At 35.6% G+C, this 27,755-nt stretch overlaps 3 protein-coding genes across 6 annotated transcripts in view; 1 reads left to right on the top strand and 2 right to left on the bottom strand.

Annotated features, from left to right (window-relative positions):
• Positions 1-18,431: 18,431 nt before the first annotated feature.
• LOC117108439 lies at positions 18,432-19,061 on the bottom strand. Its single transcript, XM_033250449.1, has one exon. The coding sequence runs from the start codon at positions 19,059-19,061 to the stop codon at positions 18,432-18,434; it is 630 nt and encodes a 209-aa protein (XP_033106340.1).
• A 167-nt stretch (positions 19,062-19,228) lies between these two features.
• LOC117108437 lies at positions 19,229-19,771 on the bottom strand. The gene has a single exon (XM_033250446.1). It carries the CDS (start codon positions 19,769-19,771, stop codon positions 19,229-19,231), a length of 543 nt encoding a protein of 180 aa, XP_033106337.1.
• A 5,505-nt stretch (positions 19,772-25,276) lies between these two features.
• Positions 25,277-27,755, top strand: part of LOC117108438 (leucine-rich repeat and immunoglobulin-like domain-containing nogo receptor-interacting protein 2) — a 23,070-nt gene continuing 20,591 nt past the window's right edge. For 2 of the 4 annotated variants that reach the window (XR_004445368.1, XR_004445367.1), the window contains exons 1-2: positions 25,277-25,406; positions 25,998-26,087. The gene's annotated coding sequence lies outside the window, so the exon portion shown is untranslated. Of the gene's footprint in view, positions 25,407-25,455; positions 26,088-26,201; positions 26,311-27,755 lie in introns of those variants that run through there. The other 2 variants (XR_004445366.1, XM_033250448.1) reach the window with 2 other exon arrangements.

Below are 27,755 nucleotides of genomic sequence, written 5' to 3'. Positions count from 1 at the left end.
TACTTCCGTTGATGTTATGTTAAGTTCGATTGCATGGAAACGACTACATGTAAGGTGGAATGAACAGATAGCCTTAATGACTTTTAAATGTTTAAAAGGGTATGCGCCATGTTATTTATCATCTAACTTTAAATTTAATATCGAATCCCATTCAAAATGTACACGTAGTCAATCTCATAATAACCGTTTTGTACCACAATGGAATAACTGTCAAGGCAAGAGAACTTTTTTGTATCGTTCAACAAAGTTGTGGAATGAACTTCCACACGAAACAACAACAAATTTCATGAACATGTCTATTTTATTTTTTTTTAACTCTTTTAATCCCTAATCACTTTTATTATGATATCTATTTATATATATGTATGTTTTTTTAATTACTTTTCTTTTAACTTTTGTATTTTATGAAACTGTACCACTTTGAAAAACAGTACAGTAAATTGGATGGTGTATGGGAAGTGCGGGATGCTGAATGTGGTGGCATTGGTTGTAGCGATTGCATTGCGGTTTTAAGACGATGGACATAATTTTCTGCATCAAACAAAGCATTGAATGAATCGGAGTGGTCAGAAATGTCTACAAACTCGGCTGGTAAACATAGTGAAGTTCCATACACCAATTCCGCAGGAGAATGTCAAATGTCAGACTTAACAGTTGTTCGAATAGAAAGTAAAGTAAACTTTCTGTCCACTTAACTTTACTGCGAGCTTTCAGAGATGCCTTGAGGTGCCTTCAGCTGGCGGTGGAAACGTTCCACTATACCATTAGCACATGGATAATATGACATTGAGCGGGAATTCTTAGTTCCAAACAGTATAATAGCAAGTTTTTGAACAAAGAAAATTCGAACTTTCGGCCACGATCTGTCGTAATAATAGAAGGTGTACCAACATTAGTAACCCAACGAGTGATGAAAGTTTCGGCAACAGTCTTAGCTGTCATGTTGGTGATTGGAACTGCCATAGGCCATCAAGTAAAGCGATCGACACATATCCATCAGATGGAGGAAGTGTACCAACAAGGTCTCTGTGGATATGGTCGAAACGGGCATCAGGTACCGCGAATGTTCCAATTATGTACTAGGTATGTCGATGAACCTTCGAACGTTGACATGCTAAACACGTCTGAGCCCACTGATGAATGTCTTTTCTCATACCAATCAAGCGTTGCCTAGCGTGTATACCGGGATGGGATAATGCATGATGGTGGTCAAAAATTGCACGTCTGAATAAAAGAGGATTAGATGACACATCACAAATGATCGTGCTATCCGAATTGGGTAACATGAATGGTTGCTGTAACAATGATGTTGATGATTTGAGGAGGTTAGAAAGTTCAGTGTCAGATTGTTGATGTTCTGCTATTAGCTTAAAGTCAATTGGTGATGTCACGTTCTCATAGAGTTGATATCTGTGCTGGATAAAGCCTCTGCGACGACGTTATCTCTTCCCTTGATGTGGTGGATGTCAGTTATAGATTAGGATATGAAGTCGAGATTTCTGATTTCCCTTGTTGAATATCTTTCTGAACCAGCACGAAATGCAGTGGTGAGTGGTTTGCGGTTTGTGAACATATGGAAGCATCGTCCTTCAAGAGCATAGCGAAAGTTGCAAACTGACAAGAAAATTGCTAAGAGTTCCCTAACAAAGGTACTGTAACGCGTTTCAGCGGGTCGTAACTTTACGGCGGTTTTAATATAGACAATAAGTAGTGAGCCCTCTGTTGGTCACTATCACACATTTTAGATATTCTCGTAGTTGGGGGCGCTAACACGGAAGCGATATTTTCATTATTCTCCATATATTGGTTTTTAAATGACCAACCAACAGCTTTAAAATAAAAAAAAAATAGTGAATATTCATGATATTATCGAAGAAGACATGCTAAACAGTTCCGTAGTATAGCATACGTACGATGTCATGGCTCTTGATTTTACGTGTGAGTATTTGAATTTATTCCATGTTTTTCACCCAAAACTTAAGAAAATCTGGCATGTAAAGTTTACATGGCTATAAATAATTTTTGCAAATTTTTGAAACATTGCAACTTGCTCCATGTTATTACTATTTGACTTCTGCAGTATCCTCTAAAAAATCTCTCTGACAACTGTTCCGGTAAAAATGTTATTTAAGTTTAAATATGACCGTGTTTGGCCTTTAAAATACACGTGTTTAGCCTAGGCAGGCCTAGCATGTCTACCTTTTAGACGTTTATGGCGTATTAAATAACACAGACAAGATAAATAATATGTTTTAAAAATATAATTCAAATGTTTCTAGCAGTCTTCCATAGGCAAAACTAAGTCTAGGCTCCCTAAAAATAGCCTACGCTACGGGGGGGGGGGGATAGGCTGCCGCCTGGGCTTAGGTGAAAGTAAACAATGTTTGGCCCGGAGGGTATTTAAATTTTAAGTATACGCGGTATGCTCTCACGTAAAATAGGCCTACGCTAGGCATAGTCTATTCGCTATAGACATATTTTTAGGATTATTCAGACCCAAAGTTTTATAAAAACATTTATCTTGTAATTTTAAAATGTCCAAAAATATTTGATTATTATTATTATTATTATTATTATTATTATTATTATTATTATTATTATTATTATTATTATTATTATTATTATTATTATTATGAAGTTTGGTGGTATTATTAATGTCTGATGTTCTGTCATAAGTTTTTAATAAAAATAAAAATGGCAATAATAACATTGTATTTTAAATTTTAAACAAGATACAAGCGAGCTGACAAAATATATCATGGAGATAATCAATTTCAACATAAAGGAAAGAGCAGCTGGATGGTGTTCATGGAGAGCAGCAGAAAAAATGATACTAAGACAGATATTAAGGTATTTTAAATAATAAAACTTTTTCTACTTCTGTACAATTTTTTAAATTATGTATTATCCCAATAATGCTTTAAAAATCACATCGCATATTTTCTTAAACATAGTATATCAAATGTTGTATTTTAATCGATATCCGTTTTGGTTATATTGTTGAGAGACCTTTACTAGTAGTAAGCGCCAGTCTTCCTAAGCATTAACTTGGTTGTCCATTTTTAAATGTTGCCCCTTTTTTCAATGTATGGTGTTTATTTTTTTTTAATTTTTATGTTTTGGAATGTTACTGTACTTGTATTCCCAAACTATTATGAAATAATAATAAAAATAATAATAATAATAATAATAATAATAATAATAATAATAATAATAATAATAATAATAATAATAATAATAATAAAACTGTTATGCCATTTGTACCACATCGAAACCAAGGGAAAAGTGAGCGCACAATATAATTAACACAATATTTTACTTTCCATTGCCTAGAATGAATTATATATTGTTATGTATTGCCTAATTAAAATATATTTATATATCTTTTCAGCTTCTTTAATTGTTACGACGCAGGATGAAAATCAGATACTATAGTGAGATATGTTTACATCAATATAATAAAATTGTTATGCCATTTGTACCACATCGAAACAAAGGGAAAAGTGAGCGCACAATATAATTAACGCAATATTTTACTTTCCATTGCCTAGAATGAATTATATTGTTATGTATTGCCTAATTAAAATATATTTATATATCTTTTCAGCTTCTTTAATTGTTACGACGCAGGATGAAAATCATATACTATGGGGAGATATGTTTACATCTATCCGGTTTTAATCGATATGCAAGCTACATGGAAACAGATGAACTCGTCATTTTGTCTCTGCATCCCTGCTGCTACAGACAGTTTTGTTTAGCATTCTTGTTTGTATTTTTGAAGAGACCTTCAGATGATGGGAAATTTATATTTTCTCTGAATCAACTTACTATTGAGAACAGATTGTTTAAAACCCCATACCCTTTTAATGAAAATAAATTTACACACTAATTACTGCACATATTAACATAAAGCACAGTAACATATTGTTGTGCATATAGTGTGAATATATTGAATTTTCTACTTATAAAGTGCAATAGCAATTTGTACAAAAATAACTGTCAGTATTAACCTGATTGCATACCTTTAATTTGGATTCCTGATGATGACATAATTAATATCAAAGTATTGAATCCCTAAATTTTGAGTATGTATTATTCTATCTGTATCTGAGATTAATCAGTGGACCTTTCGATTTAATTTGGATTCTTGTATTTTGTAAAGGTTTATTTTGTTCATTAAAAATATAACATGTAGAACATCATGTTTGTGTCTATTTGTAAACTGAGGTGTAAGACGAATGATGATTGTATGATACTGGCTACTTTCACAGATGAATATTGGATCATTGTTTACATTTATTTATATTTTAAATTTTCTTTATTTTAGAGCCATCCTAATTGTTGCCATCAAAATATAAAATGTTATTCAATGCAAGCATGTATTTATCATATATTAGCTGAATAAAAATAATATATATATATATTATACAAATATACTTTTAACATTGAACAACATTAATGCAGCAAAGCCTATCCAAAACCCCAATAAAATCTAGGCCTCAATCTAGGCCTAGCGCATGTATAAACAACGCGTAAAATTGCGCGTATGAGCCCTTGGAGTTGTCAAGAACGCATTGTAAAGCCAAAATATTTGCTGCTTGCAATCGAAAATGTTTAAAAATCGGAAGTTGTCAGGCCAATATTTCACAGAATACAAGAACAAACACTGATTGTTCATTGGCGACCAACGCTAACATCCAGAACGACGATAATTGCGACCATGTTTAGCGATATTAACATTTACGGAGTTAGGACGTTGTTTGTTTACATTTTTACTGTAGACCGGCCTTACTTTTCTTGTTAAAATTCATGATTTTCATATAAATTCATGTATTGCAAAAATTTTGTTTAGTAGCTGATATAATAATTAGACAAACAGAACATGAATGGGGGGATATTATACTCATATATTATTTTTAGCACAATTCTACTATGTACCAAAAAATGCAGTTCCGCTAGATTCGCACGATTCCAATCGCGAAATGAGTGTGTTCGTTCGAGGCTTGCGGTGCGTAAATATATGAAAGGCGCGTTGAAAACACTTATTGTCCCAATATAGTGCGTATGAAACCGCCGTGACTTACGAGTAAGGAAAGCAATAGGTAGCCATTGGTCACCCTCACTAGTTCGTTGTTGCAGTACTCCACAAACTGCAATATCGGATGCGTCGACTCAAGGCAGAGTTGTGCATTTGGAAGTGGATGAGCCAGTAAGGTTGCATTAGCAAGAGCAGCTTTAATGTCGTTAAAAGCTTTCGTTGCCGACTCTTCTAGAACAAGAGAGCGTACTTTTTTCTTGGATAGCAATGCGGTAAGAGGATATATTTATGTCTTCACATCGAGGTATGAAACGACGGTAAAAGTTCACTAAACCAAGAAATTCTCGCAACTTTCTCATTGTTGTTGGTATATGAAATTGTCGGATGGCATCAACTTTACTATTGAGTGGGCGAATTCCGTTATAATCAAGACGGTATCCTAAAAGATTAAGTGAATCTACATCAAATTCGCATATCACAGGGTTGATTATTACACCATAATGTTTTAAGCGATCAAAAAGCTGAGTAAGGTGTCAAGATGTTGATCGTAGGTCTCACTAGCAATGAGAAGTTCATCGATGTATGCATGGCAAAGGTCCAAACCACGAAATGTGTACGTATGCTAAGCGGCATACGTACAAATTAAGAAAATCCAAGGGATGTGGTTATGGAAGTTTTGTGTATGCCGTCGGGATGAACAGGAATTTGGTGGTAAGCTTTGACCAAGTCTAGTTTTGTGAAATCAGTTTTGTTGGCAATCCTATGACAAAATCGTGAATATGAGGAACAGGATATATGTCTGATGTGGCAATGTTGTTCAGCGCCCTATAATCTCCGCATGGTCTCCAGTCGCCTGCTGTCTTTTTTGCCACCATATGAAGCGGAGATGACCAGTTGCTTTTTGATTGTCGAATAATGCCTAGTTTAAGTATGTGCTCGAAATTCGCATTGGCAATGTGCAAATGATTCTGAGCAATCATAATGCTGTAAGTCACAAAATGCGTAAATGAAGAAGTGTCGTAGACAGCCTGGGTAAGTTTAGGGTACTTCTAAAGAAGTGCATCAAATGGGGTATTATACGATTTTGCAATCAGTGGACAGATAACATTAGGTGAAGGTGTTGACCTTTGACTTATAGGTTTGTAGTGGTATCACATATCTGGTGATGTTTTACGTCTACTAATAAACCAAATCATCGCAGGAAATCTGCTCTGATAATTGGTGTAGCAATATCGGAAAACCATCGAAAAACACGTCGTAGAACAAAGTTTAAAGTCATGGAACGTTCACCAAAAGTCTTAATAGGCGTCTTGTTTACAGCTTGCAATTGTATGCCCGTTGCTGAAGTAGAGTCCCTAAGTCGAAATGTTGCAGGAATTATGCTAATCTCAGCGCCTGTGTCGACCAAGAATCTGGTACCTGTTGTCCTGTCAGTAATAATGACTTTTCGATTTGAGTGGACGTGGACGGCTTTCACGTCCGCGTGAGTGGAAAATCCGAGCAGTCGCATGGTACTTGTCCACTAGTTATCTGAACGTTTTGATTTAAGTGAACGTCCATGTTGACACGTCAGTGAACTTATGACCTTGTGATCTGGGGTTTCCCCGTGTTTGCGCGCACTATTCGAATACACTGGCCGTGGTATCTTACTCAACACTCAGGTACTGTAGTCTACGCAGCTGAACATGGCGAATCTTCATCGGCTTCGCGAATCCCTTAATGGTATATCCATGGGGTATTCAGGGCAAGGAGTTTAAAAAAAATACATCTCCCTGTTGAGGGTGCACTTCTCCTTCTTTGTTCAATATAGGATTTCTTTTTAACAGATCACTGAAAAATTATTTCATTTTTCCTAGATAAGCCCGGCCTGACTGAAGGCTGGCGGCCTCGCCTAGCCTAGCCTAGGCTTAGGCTCCCTTGGCTTAACTAATAGGCTGATTAATTAATTACCTAATTATCCACTGAATTTGATCCACAATAATGTATAATTCTATAGTTTGCAAATAGGACATAACTTAACCGAAATGCTATTTACTTACATCCCCAGTAGAAGATAATTTTGCCAAATTAAGAAGTACCGCGACATCGTCCTCCATCATGAATCAAAAGTTTGCAGTGATATGACGTCATACGTCTACTTGTTATCTTAGTCAGAGAGCGAACGTCAAAACGCTGCTGAACGTTCTCAAATTTGGCAGTCGACTTGACGCATGCGCAAATAATCAAAACTACGTCATATGTTATCAGTCGACATAGTGGACGTGCAAATCGAAAACTCCTTAATGTAGGAAAGACTGCTTGACTGCTTACCAGGTTGACTTGCCGTCTGTAGTGCCTGGCCGAGTCGTTTCCCTGACTACTTTCAGGGTTATAGTTGCAAGGACGGGTGCCTTTGGTTGCAGCATCGCCAAATCTGTTATGATACCAGCAGATATTGGATGAGGTTGAACGTGTACGGCTTCGTGGGCGTCTAGTCTGTCTGTGTCGACTGGTGGAGAGGAATCTATGTCTGTTTCCATCCTCACACAAAGCAGTTACTAGTATTTACGGCTTGTTAATCTGATATTGCATCTTACGAATATCTGTAGGATCGGCCGTAAAAACTGTGGCTATGGTAGACGGAACAGGATTAACCTCCAAGATTCTATCGGCCAACTTAGCTAACTGGACTATGTAAACATCGGTAGAAGCTAATATTAATTGAACATTCTTTGGCAACCTTTTGTACAAAAAGTTGCTTCAGGATTGACTCTTCTAATGTTCGGTCTCCCAATAATTGATACATCCTACGTAGGAGTTGTGTCGATTTGCGGTCGCCTAATTCTTCTGTAGTCAGCAATTGCTGTAGCCTTTTCTGTTCTGACTCGGACGTACGTTTAACCAATTCGTCCTTTAGCACAGCATATGGCGTACCTGCTGGTGGAGATATCAGCATATCTCGTATTTCCTGGGCTATTTCTTGCTGCAACGATGTAATAACATATGCATACTTCTGTTCAGCCTTTATGGCGGTGTACCGGACGGTTCAGGAACATTGGGCTGAGCTTCATTCATAAGAGCAGCTACCTTCTTTTGCGTCGCCAATAATACAAGTTAGTAAGATGGTTCCTTCTTGACAATAAATTAAGTCAATCTTCAGTTTAAAAATATCCCTTGTCGGGCCTAGGCTTTTTATACAAACGCCGGGTTCACCAATTTAGTGACTCATGCAGTTGCTAAGCAATAACCACACTGAAGACTGTATTCCAGATAAGAGAGTATTTACTTTATCATATATATCGTTTTTATTGGTGCGAAATTTTTGGTAGCACCTGCTACCTTTAACAGCGTACGAGGACCGGCTACCTTCATCATCTGAGATGTCACTCTATAATGTCCTGTTGAATGTTCTTTTATTCTTTTGTTTGTACATCTCTCTGTTTTCTCAATATAAGCTTTATTGCAGCCAGGAAATATTAAATGGTAGACAACAAAACTACGGTATTCTTTTGGGTGTTAAGTCTCAAATTTGAACACTTTCTTACATTGCCAAATTCTTACGAGTTGTTACAAGTCAAGGTGTCCCTTGACTTGTACACAATTGATAGAGCCCTTTTGCCAGCATATTATGTAAGTCTTACCCATATTTTAATATTATCATCATCATGAGGTGCAGGAGTTGTTGTTTTTAGTTAGATATGTATAAGTTTATGGAGAATATGGTTAGTTGCCTTCAATAGGAACCCATTCCATGACAAATACAGGTGTGAAAATTGTATGTGGTCTTCTGGAAAAGCGTCGTATCCACGAAATCGTGTAAGTGATTTCTTAGGATAGATACCCATTCCATTAAAATTTAATTTGAAATCAAGAAAGTGTATATCATAATTTTGAGCAAATATTATTTCAAAAGTGAAATTAAATTGACGGTGAAATGAGTTTTGAGAATGAGAATGAGATTAATAATGTGATAAAAATCATTAGATTTAGCCATGACAAGAGTAACGTCATGGCAAATCCTGGCTGCAATACAGATTATATTGGAAAAACAGACAGATGTTTAACAATTAGAATAAAAGAACATTAAACATAACCTTATAGTGTTATATTTGACCACATAAGTTCTTGTGATGGTTTCAACATATCCTAGCCATGCATAATTTACCTATTAATGGTGATTATGATGATGCTCATGGTTCTAAATATCATTCTTTAATATCCAAAAGTACTGAAGTTATTGAATTTTCTAGAAGTTGGTCTAAATTATCCCTGGATGTTAGGCGCAATAACCCATGTTCAAATACCGGAATTAAAGCATACAAAGAACTTGCATTGTTCACCTAGCCGCTAACATCTAGTTTATTTGTTAATTCATACTTTACCAAAATAGATTTTGTTTTTAAGTATGGTGTTAATTCATTAATAATATGTCACACCTTGATTGCACTGATTGGTCAATTTTTCCGATTTCTTGCATTTAATTGGTTAGATAAGTTATTAGATATTAATAATATGTAGAAAATACATTTTTCTCACAGACAAATTTAGTTGTGGTTGTTTGAAACTTGTCTGTATATACACACTCACATAAAGAGTATTTCTGGTCTCAACACAACATACGGCAGTTTACAAGGATCAAATCGCACAAACTAACTCGTACTTATGTATATAACATTGTTTTTCCTTAAATTTTAATATAAACACGACAAGTTTAATAATTATTTAGGAAAATCAATTACCCTTTTACGTCAAACGCCACAGGACGACGCGATTTGCTGTGAGAATAAGGCTTGCGCCGAAGATCCATCGTAGAATATTAAAAACTCTTAGACGACCATTTTTTGCGCCACTTCTGTAACGTTCAAACTGTAATTTACAGAATGTACCACACCGTGGGAGTTCAACGCCCATTTTGTAAGCTGCTATTACTTGGTTCAAGATGCACATGCTGACTATCTATCAGCAAGCAACACTTGTCAAACACTTGGTGGACATCTTGCTGTCATTTCTAGTTTGGCGGAGAACAATTGGATAAAAATGAAATTAGAAACGGACTTACCTTTTTGGCAACCCGCTTGGATCAATTTTGATGATAGGTTGATGGAGTATCAAAGTAAGTTATCTTATTTTCGTTTATGAACAATTTTAATTATGTACAATTTTAAATAAGCATAATTACGACACCAATAATGCAGATAACGGGAGTGCCAGAGTAACTCGTTAACTTAGTTACATATGAATTTGTAAGAGCCAAAAAAGCACCTAACATAACAGATTAATTCTTGCTTTCTAGCGCGTATCATTCAATATTTCCTTGCGAATTCATCACATGATGTAGGCTAACCGCCGAACGCTTGCATTCATTTCACTGTAACATGTGAATTTTGAGTGAAGCAAAATTTTGACTGCAAACCTAATTATATTTACATGATGAGAATCTACTAATCACAAGCTTTCTATTAATATATTTCATGAAGTAAAAAGAGCAATAGAAAGGGTCTAAGTTATCAAATACAAGTCACACTCCAGTCTTCCAATGTTTCCTGTGCGAGATCACCGCGTGATGTAGGCTGCGTAGTGAACCGGTGAACGCTTGCATTTATTTCACTGTAACATGTGAATTTTGAGGGAAGCAAAATTATAACCACAAACCTGATTATATTTACATGATAATAATCTACTAATCATAAGCTTTCCATTCATATATTTCATGAAGTAAAAAGAGCAATAGAAAGGGTCTAACTTTTCAAGTCGCCGGAGAAAAATGATTACGCTGAAACAATCACCGGTATACAATACAGTCAATGATGTTTAGAAGGCTTGATTCTATTGATTTTCAATTGAAAATCAATTGGTCAAATACTTTGGGAGTTATTCTGATTAGAATTTGGTAACATGAGCCGGGAAAGGTAAAAAATCTGCTTTCTACGCTGGAAATCGAATGTAGTTTCCTACATTTAATCGAAAAGTGACGGGATAAAACATAAATCAATCTCGTTTCATTTCATTTCATTAGAAAGATAGGTTTTTTATTTATAAAAGGAGGAAATTGATCTGATGAGCAGTTAAAAATTTATGGTAGAAAAGGCTGTAAAAATGGTGTTTTCAGGGTGTTTTTTAGAGAAGTTTTATCAATTTATGCCAGTGTGCTACTAAAGAGCGCGTACAAATTTGTTCTTAATGATTTATTAGAGTGAAAATTGTATTAACATCATGACAATCTTAAGCCTGGTTATTTTGGAAAACCGGGTTATTTAATAGTTAAATAACTTGTCTAGGCCTATTGTGTGCAGTTGCACTTGTTGGTAGAGAGTGGTCAGGACGTAGGTTAATGCGACTTTTAAAATAAATGTTTAGAAGGATAATATAATATATTTGCAAATTATAATGATGCTTGGATTTCTAAGTATAACCAGGGCTGAAATTTCAGGATCACAGTTTTGTATTTAGGTCTGCATAAAGTTAGCGAAAGTAGCCGCACACGGCGCTATATGATATTTGGCTAAAGAATCTTACGCTTGATTGATTAAGGAATTTAAATACAGTATTGCAGTACAGTAGCATATTTTGTGCGTTAATATGGCAACGAGATAATATAGATGGTCATTGATTCTATTTATAGAAGTACAGTTTAAATTCAATTTTCTGTTTCTATGTGTATGTATACCTTTGAAATTAAAGATTTAAAGTTTTACATATAGTACTTATTTTTACGAAACAGTATAATACCCATGTTTACACTCACCTTTTAGTGAACAAGGTATAATTACTTCTATAATTCCGGGGTGACTCCAATAGCTTTATTTAAGTGTAATTATTCAATTGTTAAGAGTTCTTCGTGTTAACATTTTATGTTAAAAATTATCATGCTACTGAAAAGATTTGAAATAGCACGAGGCATTATAATTTTTTGTCTATGTAACTTTATGGATTATGAGATTTTGAAATCAATTGATCAAGTCTATTTAATATCCATTTTCGTTAGTCCGACTCTACAGGTGTTCTTTGGCATTTCCTGGTCTAGTTACAGTTCCCCTTGCCTAGTTACAATCCTCTTTTCCCCATGAACCACACCTCCAAGAGCCTAGGTGTGGGTGTAGGGGCGAAGCCTGGTCTAGTTACAGGGGCGAAGCCTAGTCTAGTTACTATCCTCTTTTCCCCATGAACCACACTCCAAGGGCCTAGGTGTGGGTGCAGAGGCGAAACCCCTTGAAGCAATTAATACTTAACGTATTGCAAGCAAGCAAGCAAGCAAGTAAGTAAGTAAGTAAATAAATAAATGAATAATTTAATGAATACATGAATGAACGAACGAACGAACGAACGAAAGAAATGAATAAATAGTAGCTCAATCAAGAGCACCATTTTTTTTTAAATTTTATATTATTTTATTTATTTTCTTGACTGTAGTTCACTGTATTTAGTGGTGTAGGGTAGTTAGAGACCTGGTGTACATTTCTTAAATTTTGGCTACCAGGATTGGTAAGCAGTGGTAGGTAGCCAGGAGAAGATTTAGAGTTGGGGAATGTATTTTAATTGCTAGGCTTTGTAGTTAGTTCATTTTTAGTCTCATTGTTTACTAATCAAAGGCCTACCTTCAAGGACAATGTCAGCCTGATGACCATTTACAGTCAGTTGAAGTCTGCTCGGCCTGTTGGCCTAGGAATCAGATCTGTTACTGCCTATCTATCTGGTAAACGTAGTTACAGTTACAGTGGAGAGGCCTTTATTTCGCCTGAATAAGTTACCTTACACTAATTGGTCATCCTTTCTCAAAGTTAATAAAGTCAGGCTCCGGAGGAAAAAAATAATGATATGTTGTAGAACTGATTTTCCTAAGACAGAAGAAAAGTTGTTTGACGAAAAACTAGGGAACGGTGAATGACATACAGATTTTTTTAATATTTAAAAACTGGGGGAAAAGGGGGCGAAACTGCCCATTTTTACGCCTTTCCCCCCCCCCCCAGTTTTTAAATATTTAAAAATCTGTATCTCATTCACCGTTCCCCAGTTTTTCGTCAAACAACTTGTTTCTGTCTTAGAAAAATCAGTTCTACAACATATCAAAAATGTTTTTTCCTCCGGAGCCTGACTTTAAGGATCTTAATATCCCCATATCTAGACGGGGTTGTAGGGCTGCTGGAGTAATGTTGTTTGGAAAATTCAAATACTCAAGATATACAAATTAACATATGTACCGCTTTTTAGGAACCAAAGAGGGAACATTAACTCGACAAGAGTTCCCCTTACCCTGGGGGCCTCCGTGCCCTTACACGTTTTTGGCAAAAGCGATTATGTAAAACTTGCGTTATGGAATGCAAGGTCTATTAAGAACAAAGCTGCTCATATTTCTGACTTTGTTTGTGTTAAGAAAATCGCCTTGTTAGCTATCACAAAACCTGGTTGACTTGCGTTATGGAATGCAAGGTCTATTATGAACAAAGCTGCTCATATTTCTGACTTTGTTTGTGTTAAGGAAATCGCCTTGATAGCTATCACAGAAACCTGGTTGACAAGTATGAATACAGATGATCGTCCTATTCGTGCTCTTCAGAAAGCTCTTTCAAATTACGGTAAAGACAAGACAAATATATCGTTAAAGATTAAAGAGCTATAAAGTAGTAATTAAACAATCATTCAAATCCAACACTTCTTTATGAACTTACAAGCGTTTGAACATACAGCTGTTTTAAAAAAACAATATTTGAGCAATCATTTGGGCATTTCTCATGCACAAGCTATCATGAAATCTTTAAAAAGTGTTGTTTTGGAATTGAAAATGGGAAAAATAACAGCATAGCATGATGTTATTTTCCCCATTTTCTGTTAGTGAAATAAAATAGATTTTGAAAACTTGACATTCCTGCATGTTTTGGCTATTTTCTCTGAAACACGATTTGCGACGAGTGACTTGTTTGGCTTGTCTTTGCCACAATTATGATTTTTATCATCGTTTTCGATCGAATTGTAGCGGTGGTGTTGGTATACTCCTTACATATGGCTTTAAGGTTTATGAGAATTCACCCAATGATTTCATATCATTTGAATATATTGATCTCACGATTTCATCTTCCTTCAGTCCAAGACTCATTTCCATTTATAGACCATTTTTGTATCCTTATTGAAAGTCTTTCTTTATCGTCAACAAAGCTAATTATTGTGTGTGACTTTAATCTGCATGTGCATTCTAAATCAAGATCTAAATTCCAGATTGTTTATGGATCACATTGCATCTCTCAGTCTCATACAATTGGAGACTAGCCCCACTCATAAGCTGTCACACATTCTTGATCTTATACTCACCTTTGAAAATGAGAATTGTCTGCTCGAATTACCGTCGATATGCTGGAACTTGCCATCAGATTATGCAGCAATATAATGCCCAATCTGTCCTTGTCCAAAGAAATATTTACATCAATGCCTTCGCTGAGGACATTGCCAAAACATCTTTTATTCTAACACCTGAGAATGATATTTAACTCATTTCACAAAAATATTTTACTTCTCTCCGCAAAATACTGGATGTACATGCACCTGTCACAACCAAGCAACTCATTTTACGACCAACATGTCCTTGTTCTACAGGCGAACTTAGAAGCATGTAGAAGGTCAAATACCAATTGGAACACAAATTTTACCCAGTGTGGACTTCAGGTAGATAGAGAGCTATACGTGGCTGAGTGCGGTCGTCGGATTTCTAAACGAAAACTAAATATATTGATATGTTTGAGAACTGTCCTGATAAAGTCCTTTTTAGGTTGGTCAATAACTTTACTCCTTCATATCCTCCAGTCCCTCTTCCACTACATAACATTTTAGAAGTTGCTGACCGTTTTTTTTTTTCTTCTATTAGAATTGGTGATTTAATTAGAAAGTGCCATCAGCCAAATACCCAGTCATGTGTAAGCCTCTGGCATACTTTATCTATCCATTTTTTCAATAATTTGAACCAGTTTATGTTGAAAATTTCGTAGAACTGCTCATTCCACCCCCAAACATTGTAGTCTTGATAACTTCTCTGAAAAGATTATCAAGAAACATCGTATTTCTTTATCATTAAAGTTCACATGAATAATCAATGCATCACGTAACACAGGAGTTGTTCCACCATGCAATAAGAAATCAAAATGTAACCCAGGTCTTAAAGAGAGTTGGTCTTAATGCCATTTTTTTCCAAATACAGGCCAATATCACACATTACTATTCTTTCTTTCAAACACTCTTGAAAGAATTGTTTTATCTCAGCTATATCATTATGTAACTTACCATGGACTTCTATTATCTTCTTCTTTGCCGCTCATCATCGTTGTTTGGAATTTGAGGCACTGTTTTAGAATGGTTCGGGTATTATTTGTGTCACCCTTCAAATTGTATCCTTACAATATAAGCATTGCCCTTGACTTGTACCACAAGGTTCAGTTTTAGGGCCCTTGTTGTATACCTTTCATATTACTTCTCTCCAGGATCGTGGTGTTCTTCATGGTTTTAATCCAAAAGTGATTACATAATTTACAAGCGTGTTTGTAGTCTTCATGCGATATATCATTTGTGTTTAATTTAAAATAGAAAGCTTCTTTAGGAGGAAGTTGGGTATCTTTAAATTTTTTCAAAATCGACCGTGTAGTCGTATGGATAAATACCGTTTTTCATCAACAATTCCATATCTTCTTTCTTAAATTGCTTGTTGGTCTCATTCAACCTTTATTCAGTAGTTTCTAGTGATATTGTGAGGGATAATTTTCCGATTTTTACTTATACTCCTTCCTAGACATTTAGGTGGATTACAAGTATAACATTTCTTACGCTTGACTAAATGTTCAACTAGTTTGTCAAGAGATGTCTGTATGAAACTAAGTGTATCTATAAATCTCATTTCGTATTAAATTTTCTTTTCCTTATCTTCTTTATCGGTAAAACTATTTTAGTGTAAGTGTACGATGAGATGATAAAAATACACCACACTAATTTATATGTAGAACTGTACAATTTATTCCAAGTGAAAAGCGTATTTACAAAAACACTTGAGAAACAAGCCGTATCTAAATGGGCTACTTTTAGGCTGACAATGCTGACAGTGTCTCGACGACCATTTATGTCAAGAACAAAGTGTTTTTTCGGCTCTTCGTAAAACTTTAAAGGGGCCATCGTAAGGATGTTGTAATGGTTTACGAACGGAATCTCTACGAACAAACACATGAGTACAAGTTAGTAAATCCTGACTGATGTAAGATTTACGATTAGGATTGGTGTGGGTTGGAGTGGGATAAAAATTACTCATTAAATCACGTAATCTATGCACATAATTAGAATAATCAGTAAGTTCAGAATGTTTATCAAAAAAATGTCCTGGTAATCGTAATGTAGTACCATACACAAGCTCTGCCGCACAATGTCAAAGATCTTCCTTAAGCGCGGTGCGAATTCCTAGAAGTACAATGGGTAAATGTTCAATCCAGTTTGTAGGGTCAGTGTATGCCTTGAGAGAGGCTTTCAAATGGCGATGAAATCGTTCAACAAGTCCATTTGCCATCGGATGGTATGCAGTTTTACGAATTTGTTTGGTTCCAAGTAATCGTGTTAGTGATTGAAATAATGTAGATTCGAATTGTCGACCTCGGTCCGTGGTTATTGTGGAAGGTACCCCGAATGAAGAAATCCAGCGATCAACAAAAACGCGTGCGGCAGTTTCTTCTGTTATGTCAGAGATGGGTACAGCCCCCGGCCAACGAGTGAAACGATCAATAAAAGTCAGTAAATAACTATAAACATTGGAGGGTGGAAGAGGTCCGACATGGTCAAAACGAGCATCAGGTGTGGAAAAAGTAGAACACGGTGATACTGTGAGTCAGTGTACTTTGGAGCGCTGACACTGAATGCATGTTTGAGACCATCGGCGTACATCACGGTTTATACTTGGTCATACAAAACGCTCTGTAATTAAACGTTGAGTTGCTCGAATACCAGGATGAGATAGCGAATGAAGAGTGTCAAAAATTGTAGGACGAAAGTCTGATGGAACATATGGGCGAGGATTAACCATTGAAACATCGCAAAGAATCGTTGAGTCTGAAGTTGCAATTGGAAATGGTCGGAGTTTAAGTGATGATGATGATTCACGTAGTTTGCACAGTTCATCATCAGTTTGTTGTGCCACTGCAATGCGTTCAAAATCAACCACTGTAGACGAATGGTGCTCAAGAGAGTTAAGTTCGATGCTCGACAGTGCGTCGGCTGCAGCATTATCTTTGCCGCTTACATGACGTAAATCAGTCGTGAATTGGGAGATAAAGTCTAGATGACGAATTTCACGTGGAGAGTGACGATCAGCTTTAGCGCGAAAGGCGTAAACGAGTGGCTTGTGATCAGATAAGATTTGAAATGAGCGTCCTTCAAGAATGACGGAAATTTTTAACTGTGAGATACACTGCCAAAAGCTCACGACCAAACGTGCTGTATCGTGTCTCTGTTGGTTTAAGTTTTTGAGAGTAAAAATGAGATCGGTTACCAATTGTCTTCAATGCGTTGCTGCAAAATACCTCCTATAGCCATATCCGAAGCATCTACCATAATACACAAGGGTGCATCTAGCTTCGGGTGTGTGAGAAGTGTAGCGTTAGCAAGGGCGATTTTTACGTTTGTGAATCCAGTCAATGCTGCGTCAGTCCAAATGAGATCTTGTTTCTTACCAGTTGCTACAAGTAATGCTGTAACAGGTTGTAAGATCTCAGCGCATTGAGGTATAAATCGACGGTAAAAATTAACAAGTTCAAGAAATTCGCGGAGTTTGCGTAATGTCTTTGGTTGTTGAAATTGTTGTATCGCGTCAACTTTTGTTTAAAGTGGTCGGATACCTTTGGCATCCACATGGTGTCTTAAGAATTCCAATGATGAAACTCCAAATTGGCATTTTGCTGGATTAAGAACAACACCATATTCATTGAGGCGAGTAAACAATTGACGCAAATTATGTTCGTGTTTCTGGGCATTAGAGCTTGCAACAAGCAAATCGTCTATATATGCATAACAAAAATCAAGTCCACGTGTCACTTGATCGATAAATCGTTGAAAAGTTTGTGTGGCGTTGCGTAATCCAACAGACATGCGAACGAACTCAAACAAACCAAATGGGGTAGTTATAGCGGTTTTTGGTACATCGCTGGGCTCGACAGGGATTTGGTGATATGCTTTGACGAGATCAATTTTAGAGAAAATGGTTGCACCATGTAATGTGGATTTAAAATCTTGCATGTAAGGTATATGATACCGATCAGGAAGAGTGACATTGTTGAGTGCACGATAATCACCACAAGGACGCCAATCTCCAGGGGTTTTCTTTGCAACCATGTACAGGGATGACGACCAGTTACTGTCAGAGGGGCGGATTATACCAAGCTGCATCATATGTTCAAATTCATACTGTGCGATCTTGCAACGGTCGGGCGCAAGGCGACGGGGTTGTTGCAGATATTGGAGGGCCGTTGGTTGTAAAGTGGTGTGTTACATCATGTTTCAGAGAAGCCTCCTGATAACATGGGCGTGTTATTGAAGGAAACTCTGGAAGAATGTTATCAAAGTTGGACTTACCCACGACTGTGTTGAACATAAGTTTGAGTGGTGGGCATTTCGAAAGTATACCCTGAATACTTAAATTGGTTGTTGTGTCCACTAGTCGATGGTGAGTCATGTCGTCAAGGAGTACAAAATGTCGTAGAAAATCGGCGCCTATAATGGGGTGCGACACATCTGCAATCACAAAAATCCATGAAGACTTGCGACGTAATCCCAGATCAAGAGTAATTGAACGGTGTCCGTATGTTGCAATCAATGAATTGTTAGCCGCGTTTAAGTTATAATCATGTCGCCTGTTTTTACGTTCATGTCGAGTTGGTGGAACAACGCTAACTTCTGCCTCAGTGTCGATGAGGAAGCGTTGGTTAGAAAACTTGTTCGTGATAAAGAAAAGGCGACTTACAGGATGGCAAGCAACGTTCGTCGCTTTTAGTTGTTGGCGTTGGCGTTTCCCGAACACGGTGGAAGACATTTGCATGCATTATCACCAAATTTCAAATGGTACCAACGAGGTGATGGGGTCTTATTATCGGCTGATCGTAAAGAGCGATTGCGCGATGAAGAGCGATTGCGAACATATGATCGACTGCGATTGCAGCTTCCGATTCTGGGTAGAGATCGTTGATCCGCTTGCGAAGATTAAAATGTTTGGGTCAATTGTTGAATCTGCAATTGAAGTGTGTGAATTGTGGCAGATTGTGAAGGCAGGTCCTCTGGGTGGACGGAAGAAACAGTCGGCGGTGGCAAAGATATTGGGGAGGTTGCAGATACCTTCAATATTTTGTCGGCAAGTGTAGTTAGGCCTGGCATATCTATCTCATCTGTTGCAGAAGCCAAAATTAACTGAACATTGGCTGGAAGACGACTTAAGAACAATTGCTTTATAATTGTTGGTTCAAGGGTTCGGTCGCCGAGCAGTTGCAACATCCTGCGATATAATTGGGAGGGTTTGCGATCTCCTAACTCCTCCGCTGTCAAAAGTTGTCGGAGACGCTTTTGATCGGCGTCAGATGTCCGTTTTATTAATGCCTCCTTTAATTGTACGTACCTATTGTCCTGTGGCGGGTGAAGTAGGAGATCGCGCACTTCTTGGGCTATCTCCGGTTGCAAGGAGCCCACCAAATACGCGTACTTCGTAGCGTCCACCGTGATATGCCTGGTTGTAAACTGTGCCCCAACCATTAAGTTGGATCATTGGGCCAGTAGGGTGGAAGTTTCAGAGAAACTGAAGATATTGCAGGCGGTGCAGCATCTGAAGCATATACGACAGGTTGTTGTTGTTGTTGAACTTGTTGCTGTTGTCCTTCCATTATTAACTTGATGTAAAGAGTGTGTATTGAAACGTCGGAGGTCACCACTTTAGTGTAAGTGTTCGATGAGATGATAAAAATACACCACATTAATTTATATGTAGAACTGTACAATTTATTCCAAGTGAAAAGCGTATTTACAAAAACACTTGAGAAACAAGTTGATGATATATACAAATTGATAGAAAGCGAAAGTAATGTGTACCCAGGGAGGACAAACTGAGGAGTGTCTGTAAAAAAGTACAAATGTATGTGATATAGCATCACCTTTCACACCATCTGACCAATAAGGATTAGTAATTGCCGGTCCTTGTCTAGTACCTGGGAATCTCATCAACATTCCCAAATGATTTGTGGTCACTTGAATTAAGGCAAATGACCTTAAGGTAAATGATCTTCCTAAGCTTGTTGTATAACCCATGAAGTTGGGATATTAGTTAAAAATGCGAAGTATTATTTACACACAGATCCTATATACAAATTTACAGATGGTAGTACTGCTACACTATTAATTACATATCTTAAAGAAAGCGAAATGTATTTTTCTTCATTTTGAGGGATGATGTTAATATATCCATCACGAGTAGATAGATCTGTGATAAAATGATGGATGTCGTAACCGAATAGATTGTGAAAGTATATAGGAGTAAATTTTGGTTTTTGATTTTTCAAGTTGCAGGACTGATGAACAACACCTCTAAAATCACCTGTATAATGATTGTGATCTCGAACCTTAATATCTTTCCGATCATCAAATTTTCCAGCACACACCCAACATATATTTATTGGAATTCTCATATCTTTTATATCTTAATTAGTCATAACCATCTTCTTAACCATCTGCTTAATTAAACTATTTACCTTAGGGAAAGTACATAAACATCTCGTACAAGGAAATCTTTTAACCGTTTTCTTCCTTACTTTTCTGGTTGTCAATCGTAAACAAATTTTAACAAACGGTTCGGTTTTCTACATTGACCTTAATATTATTATTTTCACATCTCAGACGTTTGTGTAACCTTATTTCATTTGTTTTTTAATATATAAATTAAATACATAAACTGTTTTTTCCGGGGGTAATTCAGAGTTAGGGATATTAAAAGAAATTTTTCACTGACGAAAGATCTAGGTCTTTGCATTAAATGATAAATTACAGGCCTTTTTTAATCTAGACGTCTTTTGTTTCGTGAGTGTTTACGGACCATATTGGATCGGCAGCTCTTTTTCTGGTATCCTTATAATGTTCGCATGGTAAATACAAATATCTCACTACAGCATTTATTTTATCCAGAACGGGTTCATGGTAACCTACAGGTCTGAGATAGGCTGAAGAAGGCTTCTGATGCACCTTGTCTAGCTTAATAGCTTCGCTTGGAGTTAAGGTATTACATTTGTTATTAGATATCAATTCAGCCTCTTTGTGATTTAATGTATCCACTATTAAAGGTAGATTTTTCCTCCACTCTCTAACCAATTCACCTTCCGGTAAAAACTTATTTTTCTGCTGGTCCTTGTATAGTATTTCAACCAACGTCGTGTTCAACTCCTCAACAACCCCCTGAGTCCTGTGTACGTCCTTTTCCGCTATTTATATAAATACATTATTTTCTTCCATAAGCTTCTTGGTCTCACCTTTAAATTCTTTTTCCTCATCCACCTGAAAATCTTTGGGAATGTTCAAGAGTGTTTTTTCGTAAATGTTATCGAAAGCTTTAGCAGCTGTTTTTGCATCCCTAAATTGGAGTTTGTAAATTGACTGACTTGTCGAGTTTACTAACGATGAGGGCACCAACACAACAACGCAAACCAATACACTTCAATGCAGTAACTTTGAAACTTTATTCAAAACTGCCAACGCAAGATGTAAATAGTCTGGTGACTAAAGAAATACAGAATACAAAATCAGTGATGATCACTTGACTTCTACGTTTAAATCGTAATAACATGTCAACTTTCAATACAACATAGTAGACTGATAACAGTCTAGATCAGTACAATAATAAGGTATGATATAGATTGGTAGCAAAGTGATAATTATGAATCTGATAAATTGTAAATCGAAATACACTTTATCTACAGTCAGAGTATATGAATGAACTATTTAATCATTATTTAAAACAAGCCTTACATGAATTTTGGCGCAACAAACTCGCACTCAAGTCTTCAATTTTCGTAAGTCAACAACTTTGACTACTTCGTAAATTTACAAAGTTGACTGAAAAACAAGTATAGTTAACACAATATAAATTACTTAATACAATTACTTTACTACACCATGCTATAGAATCAATGTTCAGTTGTATTAGGATTTTACCATTAACTGCTATTTAACTGCAAAAGGTACCGTAATCAAATTGATCAATAAAATATTCCATAATTAACAGTAATATTTAATGAATTAAATTCAACATATTGCATGTATATACCATACTGTAATCTTAGGAACATAATTGTTACATATACCAATGGGGTAAAACCTTGAAATTATTACTGTATCAAGTGATTTGCAATATGACACAAAGGTCGGTTTATAACACACCGAAGGCCGCTGGGCTACGCACAAAGCATTAACATGTAACCTTATCACGCCTTCGTACACAATGGTCAGTGGAGGCTTAGATTATAACATGTACATTTTCACTGAGGTTTCGCACTGACATAAGTAAAAATTAACAATAATGTTCTAAAATGTCTAAAATGTTTTCTTAAACTAATAATAATCAAATACATAAAAATAACATACCCCAAATATGCAACATTTGCAAATTTATCATGAGTAACAGAAGTGAATGTACACTCTTCTTCACAAACATGCCGCTACTAACGCGCTAACAGGAAATATAGCGCCATAAAATAGCACTACTCAATAGCGCCACCAATTTTCTTAAAACATATACTAGGAGATTCTTTACAGAGTTCCTTGGCCGCTTTATAACCTACATGGATAACCGTTAATGCATATTTGTAAGGTTCCTCGTCAATGTTTTCTTTATTTTTTATTTTTATTTTTATTTTTTATTTATTTTTTTATTTTTTTTTGGTTTTTATATATATATATATCTCAAGTCCTTATCGTCCTTATCCTCATGAATCTCGTTTGGGGTTAAAACCTACTCTACGTCTAGTGTTTTTCTGTTCCATATATATTTTCTGACTTTTCGTTCAAACCATGAGCTTTCTTTTTGTAATATTTTTATGTCCCAATTTGGACTATGTTTTAGTTATGTGGCATGGTCAGTGATTGCAGATTTATTTACTATTTTAGAATCGGACAACCTTGCTAATCTCGTTCGGATTCCTACTGTGTTCTTTTGAACATTATGTTGATGTTCCTGAATTCTGATTTTGAGTGATCTTCCTGTTTTACCAGTATATACTTTTCTGTAATTTAAGCATGATGCTTGGTAAATGCAGCCATATGTTTCCTCTTTCTGTATTTTGTCTTTAGAGTAGACAAGTTCTTGTCTAATCTTTTATTGTGGAATGAAGTACGTATTAATTTGTGTGTAGCTAGTGTTTTCTTTATCCGTTCGGACAATCCATTAACAGACCAGACTAGCAATAACACCACCAGTCTACTTGAGAAAGCGAACGGACAGTTCGAGAAACGTACCGTGAGTACTATTTTTTTTTATCAACACAAATAAACAATTTCATACTAATAATATTTCGATCCAAATGAATTTATTTCAAAATATATATTTTTTATTTTACAATTACTCCATTCAAAATTACTGAGGCATTCCAATTTGTTTTAGGATTACAGGGTATACTTGAAAATGATAATGTCGTCTGAAATGTAAGTAATAAATTAGGTTTAATATTTTCTAGTACTAGCATTATTGACAGCTCCCGAAACTGGTCTCTCCTATTGTTTAAAGAAGCGTTCGCTATACGTAGACTACACCCTTTGCTTAACAATGGGCTTAGAGCTTCAAAAGAGATTTCTTTGTTTTTGTAGGTATCTTTGATCATTAGAGTAAGAATGTTTTGATCTTTTGTTTAAATCACTGCTATGTCACCTACTAGAGGTAATGTTTTGATTGGTTAAACACTTTTGGTACTAGTGCATATAAACTTGGTAATATGGATAATTTTTCATTCCTGATGATGACATAATTAATGTCGAAATATTGAATCCAAACACGATGGCGTGTATTTCAATACTTTGAGTATGTATTATACTTTCTTATTTGGTTGATATTAGTCCAGTTGAAATCGCTAAGTATAACACCAGTATCGTAGTATTTCTGTTTTAGCATATATATGCCCTGAATACGATGATTAACAAGAATCTCTTTATGTGGAGTGTTTGGTGCAATATAGAGAGTGAAACCAATTAAGCCAGAAATTGAACGTGGTTAGCGAGTTGGCTGTGCCCAAATCCATAGGCATTCAAGATCATCAGGAACAAAAATATCAGGAAAAACATAAGAGAGGATTCACATAAATAGCGATTCCTCCTCTTTTTTCTACTTACCCTGATAGTTAAAAATTTCATAACCCTCAATGCAAAGAAAGTCATTTGTGATATTGTTGGTTTGCCAAGTTTCTGTAATTACAGCAATGTCAATTTTGTTATGATCTATCAACATTTTCAATTCATCCACTCAGTAAATAATAGAAAGTCCATTATTAGGAAACATATTGGGAAGCTGGAAACTTAGTATAGTATTAATAGTACTGTTATCTTGTGGCTTCGGGCTAATAAATGATTCAGTTGAATAGGGACAAGTGTACGATTTCTAGCCTCATTATCTGGACGTTAAAAGTAAACCTCAAGTACAATAACAGACGCTATTATGCAAATACGCCTCCTAATCTTACGACCAACTCTTCGGCTACGAGGACGTTTATCGGTCGTTTCCCGATGTGTCCTAAATCTATCTATTTATTTTAATTTACATTTTTACGTTTTCTTTTTGATTTGCATTTTAAAAATTTATATTATTCGTTTGATATATATATATATATATATTTTGAATGTTTTTTGTTACTTTTTTAGAATTTATTAATTCAGTTATTATTGTCCAACGAGTTTTTTATTTTTATATTTTTTCAGGCTTGCCCAACTCAAGACTTCTCTTTTCGGGACTGAGCCGCCTTTCATTGCATGTTTTCATTCTAAATTTATCTTTTTTTTTTAATGATATTGTATATTGTTTTTGTATCTCATGTCAATGAAGAAAAATAAATGTTTCACAGAGCCCCTAACTTTAGGAGATTCAAAGTGCTGGAGAACCGAGCAGTTAACATTTTTCTTCTGCAATTTATGCCATTTTTTGTTATAAGCTTTAGTTAAATTGATCCCATTTGTAGAAACGTTTGCGTTTCTGTAAAGTTTTGTAAGTGAAAATAGGTGGCACACAGCGAAATGCCCAGTTGTCAGAACCACGCTAATGATCGTGTTGCTATGAGGATTGTGTATGTGTAATGACAGGAGCAAACGGTACATTATTCGACCGTTTCTAAAGTTATTGGTTAGAATCCTAACCAACGGATTAAATGTAAGTTTATAAGAATAATTAATTTGTAGAGCAGTGATGATGATTGGTTTAGAATAACAAGAGGTGGGAGCATCTCTCCATTATAGGCCTAGACCTAGCTAGGTATTACTGTCATGCACGGTGAGGCCGATGTGCGTTGTGTGTAGGTATTACTAGGCCTACTACACTATGAACGGGAAACGTGCGATTAGGCTCTGACCAGGATCATAATTATGAGGTTATGTCGATTAGGCCTAACCCAGATTGATACAGTAGAGTGGTGGTATTAGACTCTGACCGTATTGTTATTATAATACTGCTAGTAGTATGTGTGAATGTACATGGCGATGTTTAACAATAACTAATATTGTATGACTAAATGACATGTGTCAATGGAAGAATCACGTCAGATATCAGTCTTCACGATTGATTGGATTTATAGTTATACAATATGCGTTATACTATTGAAGTTGATTTAGTCCTAATCAGTATTGGTACTCAGGCTGCTATAAGATGATTGTTGTAATTATAGTTCTAACGCTTGTTGGTAATGTTGGATTCATATAGTATAGTTTATTGAGATATTGTTTAAGGTTGATGTTCCTTGTTTAGGCTAACCTGTTCAGGAGGTGATCGGATGTTGACTGGTAATTGACTGATCACACAGTATGCTAACCTGTTTGTAGGAAACACGGCAAAGTAGTAAGTCTTCATTTATTGCAGGCTAACCGTATTATGTAAGGCTTATTGTATTGAATGGTTCATAATAATGTTTTCAAGAAGTTTCTAATGTGTTTAATGGTTATTTGATTACAGAATTGAATGAGATGTTACGATAAATGATAAAGGTTACCATCGGATACTTTATCGTAATAAACGTCATAGAAATTTAACGGAGTTTCCTGCATCATTTGTTCAGTGTTTTACGGCAATTCTTTACACCATTTGTACGGTCTCCTGATGAAGTCCACTGTGTGGACGAAAGCTAGAGAATAAATTATATATTGTTAGTCTCAAAAGTGCTGCTGTTTTTTACTTTATACTTTCTAAATTTACTAGAAAGTCAAAAGATATTACTCTAAATAAAATATTTATTAAAAATGCACATTATCTATAGACACCACAGATAATTTGGAATAATGCATTAACTACACAAAAAGCCACAATACAACATTGAACGGTTGACATCCCACATAGAGAGAAAGCAGTTACCCAATAAGGTGCCAGTGTGATGAATATTAATTAGATTTCCTCTAAAATAATGCCTGTTTGTTCCAGTCATTTTTTGAGGATTAATTCGAAAGAAAGCATTATTTTAATATTAATTTCATTTACTTTGACACAAGTGACAGTTTATTTAGGAGCCTTTTGACGTGTAATCATTGTGAATATTAATTTAAATTCTGTGCATCTTTTTTTTTACATGCAATCATTTTATATAAATATTTTTAATTGTTTTATTCAGAATTCACGTCATTGTTTCAATATGCTAGACTTCACGTCTACAATTTTAAATATCCGCTTTTACAAATTTTAAAAATCAAAGAATCCTTGCATATTCATCGGGAACAGCCCTCACTGAACAAACAGCTTCGTCATGTTAATTATTTTTTGTCATTCTAAAATCATTAGATTCTCCAATTTGTGGCACTCTGAATTTACCTCATCTTTATTTATATTTTGTTTTGTAGTATTGTTATGGTTTATTCCACAATTTCTTATCCTGCAAAACATTGAATTTTTACTCCCCTATACTAATGATTGCCTGCGTGCAATAGATAACTGACGATGGTAGTAGATTGCCGAAACATGTCTTGTTGGGGCCGTTAAGGCCATAATATATTGCATTAAATATAGCCTAATGATGAAGATACGAAAGTATGTTTTTTTTTCTCTGCAAAATAATTAATGCCTTGTATCCGTTGGAAAAACGCCCTATTTATTATAAATTTATATTTAGATTTAGATCGTTCCAATGATGATTAAAAAATATAAATACCTGATTTCACAAAACATGAAAATGTAGTAATATTCTTAGATTTTACGTTTACAAATTCGAAATAATTAATTTGAATATTGCTTTATAAAAGGGGTGCTCTGAATAAGTTTTTAATGTTTGTAAATGACCATAACGACAATAAAGATAATTTGAAACATAATGGTAAAACAATTTTCCTCCAAATTTACCTTACAAATACAACTCAAAGCACACCTTCAAACCGCCACCACCACCCCCCCCCCGACTAAAAGCTAATCCACCCAAGCTTCACCGGCTCATTATAAACAGAACTCATTCCATCAAGAGATTTATTATTATTATTATTATTATTATTATTATTATTATTATTATTATTATTATTAGATATGCAC

Source organism: Anneissia japonica, unplaced genomic scaffold (genome assembly GCF_011630105.1).
Source record: "Anneissia japonica isolate Jap-2015-1 unplaced genomic scaffold, ASM1163010v1 scaffold287751_len73367_cov103, whole genome shotgun sequence".
Lineage (NCBI taxonomy): Eukaryota > Metazoa > Echinodermata > Crinoidea > Comatulida > Comatulidae > Anneissia > Anneissia japonica.
This window is presented reverse-complemented; position numbering and strand designations above follow the sequence as displayed.

Coding starts and splice junctions, on each gene's coding strand:
- LOC117108437 (XM_033250446.1), bottom strand. CDS start 19,771: ATGGTTGGGGCACAGTTTACAACCAGGCATATCACGGTGGACGCTACG.
- LOC117108439 (XM_033250449.1), bottom strand. CDS start 19,061: ATGTCTTCCACCGTGTTCGGGAAACGCCAACGCCAACAACTAAAAGCG.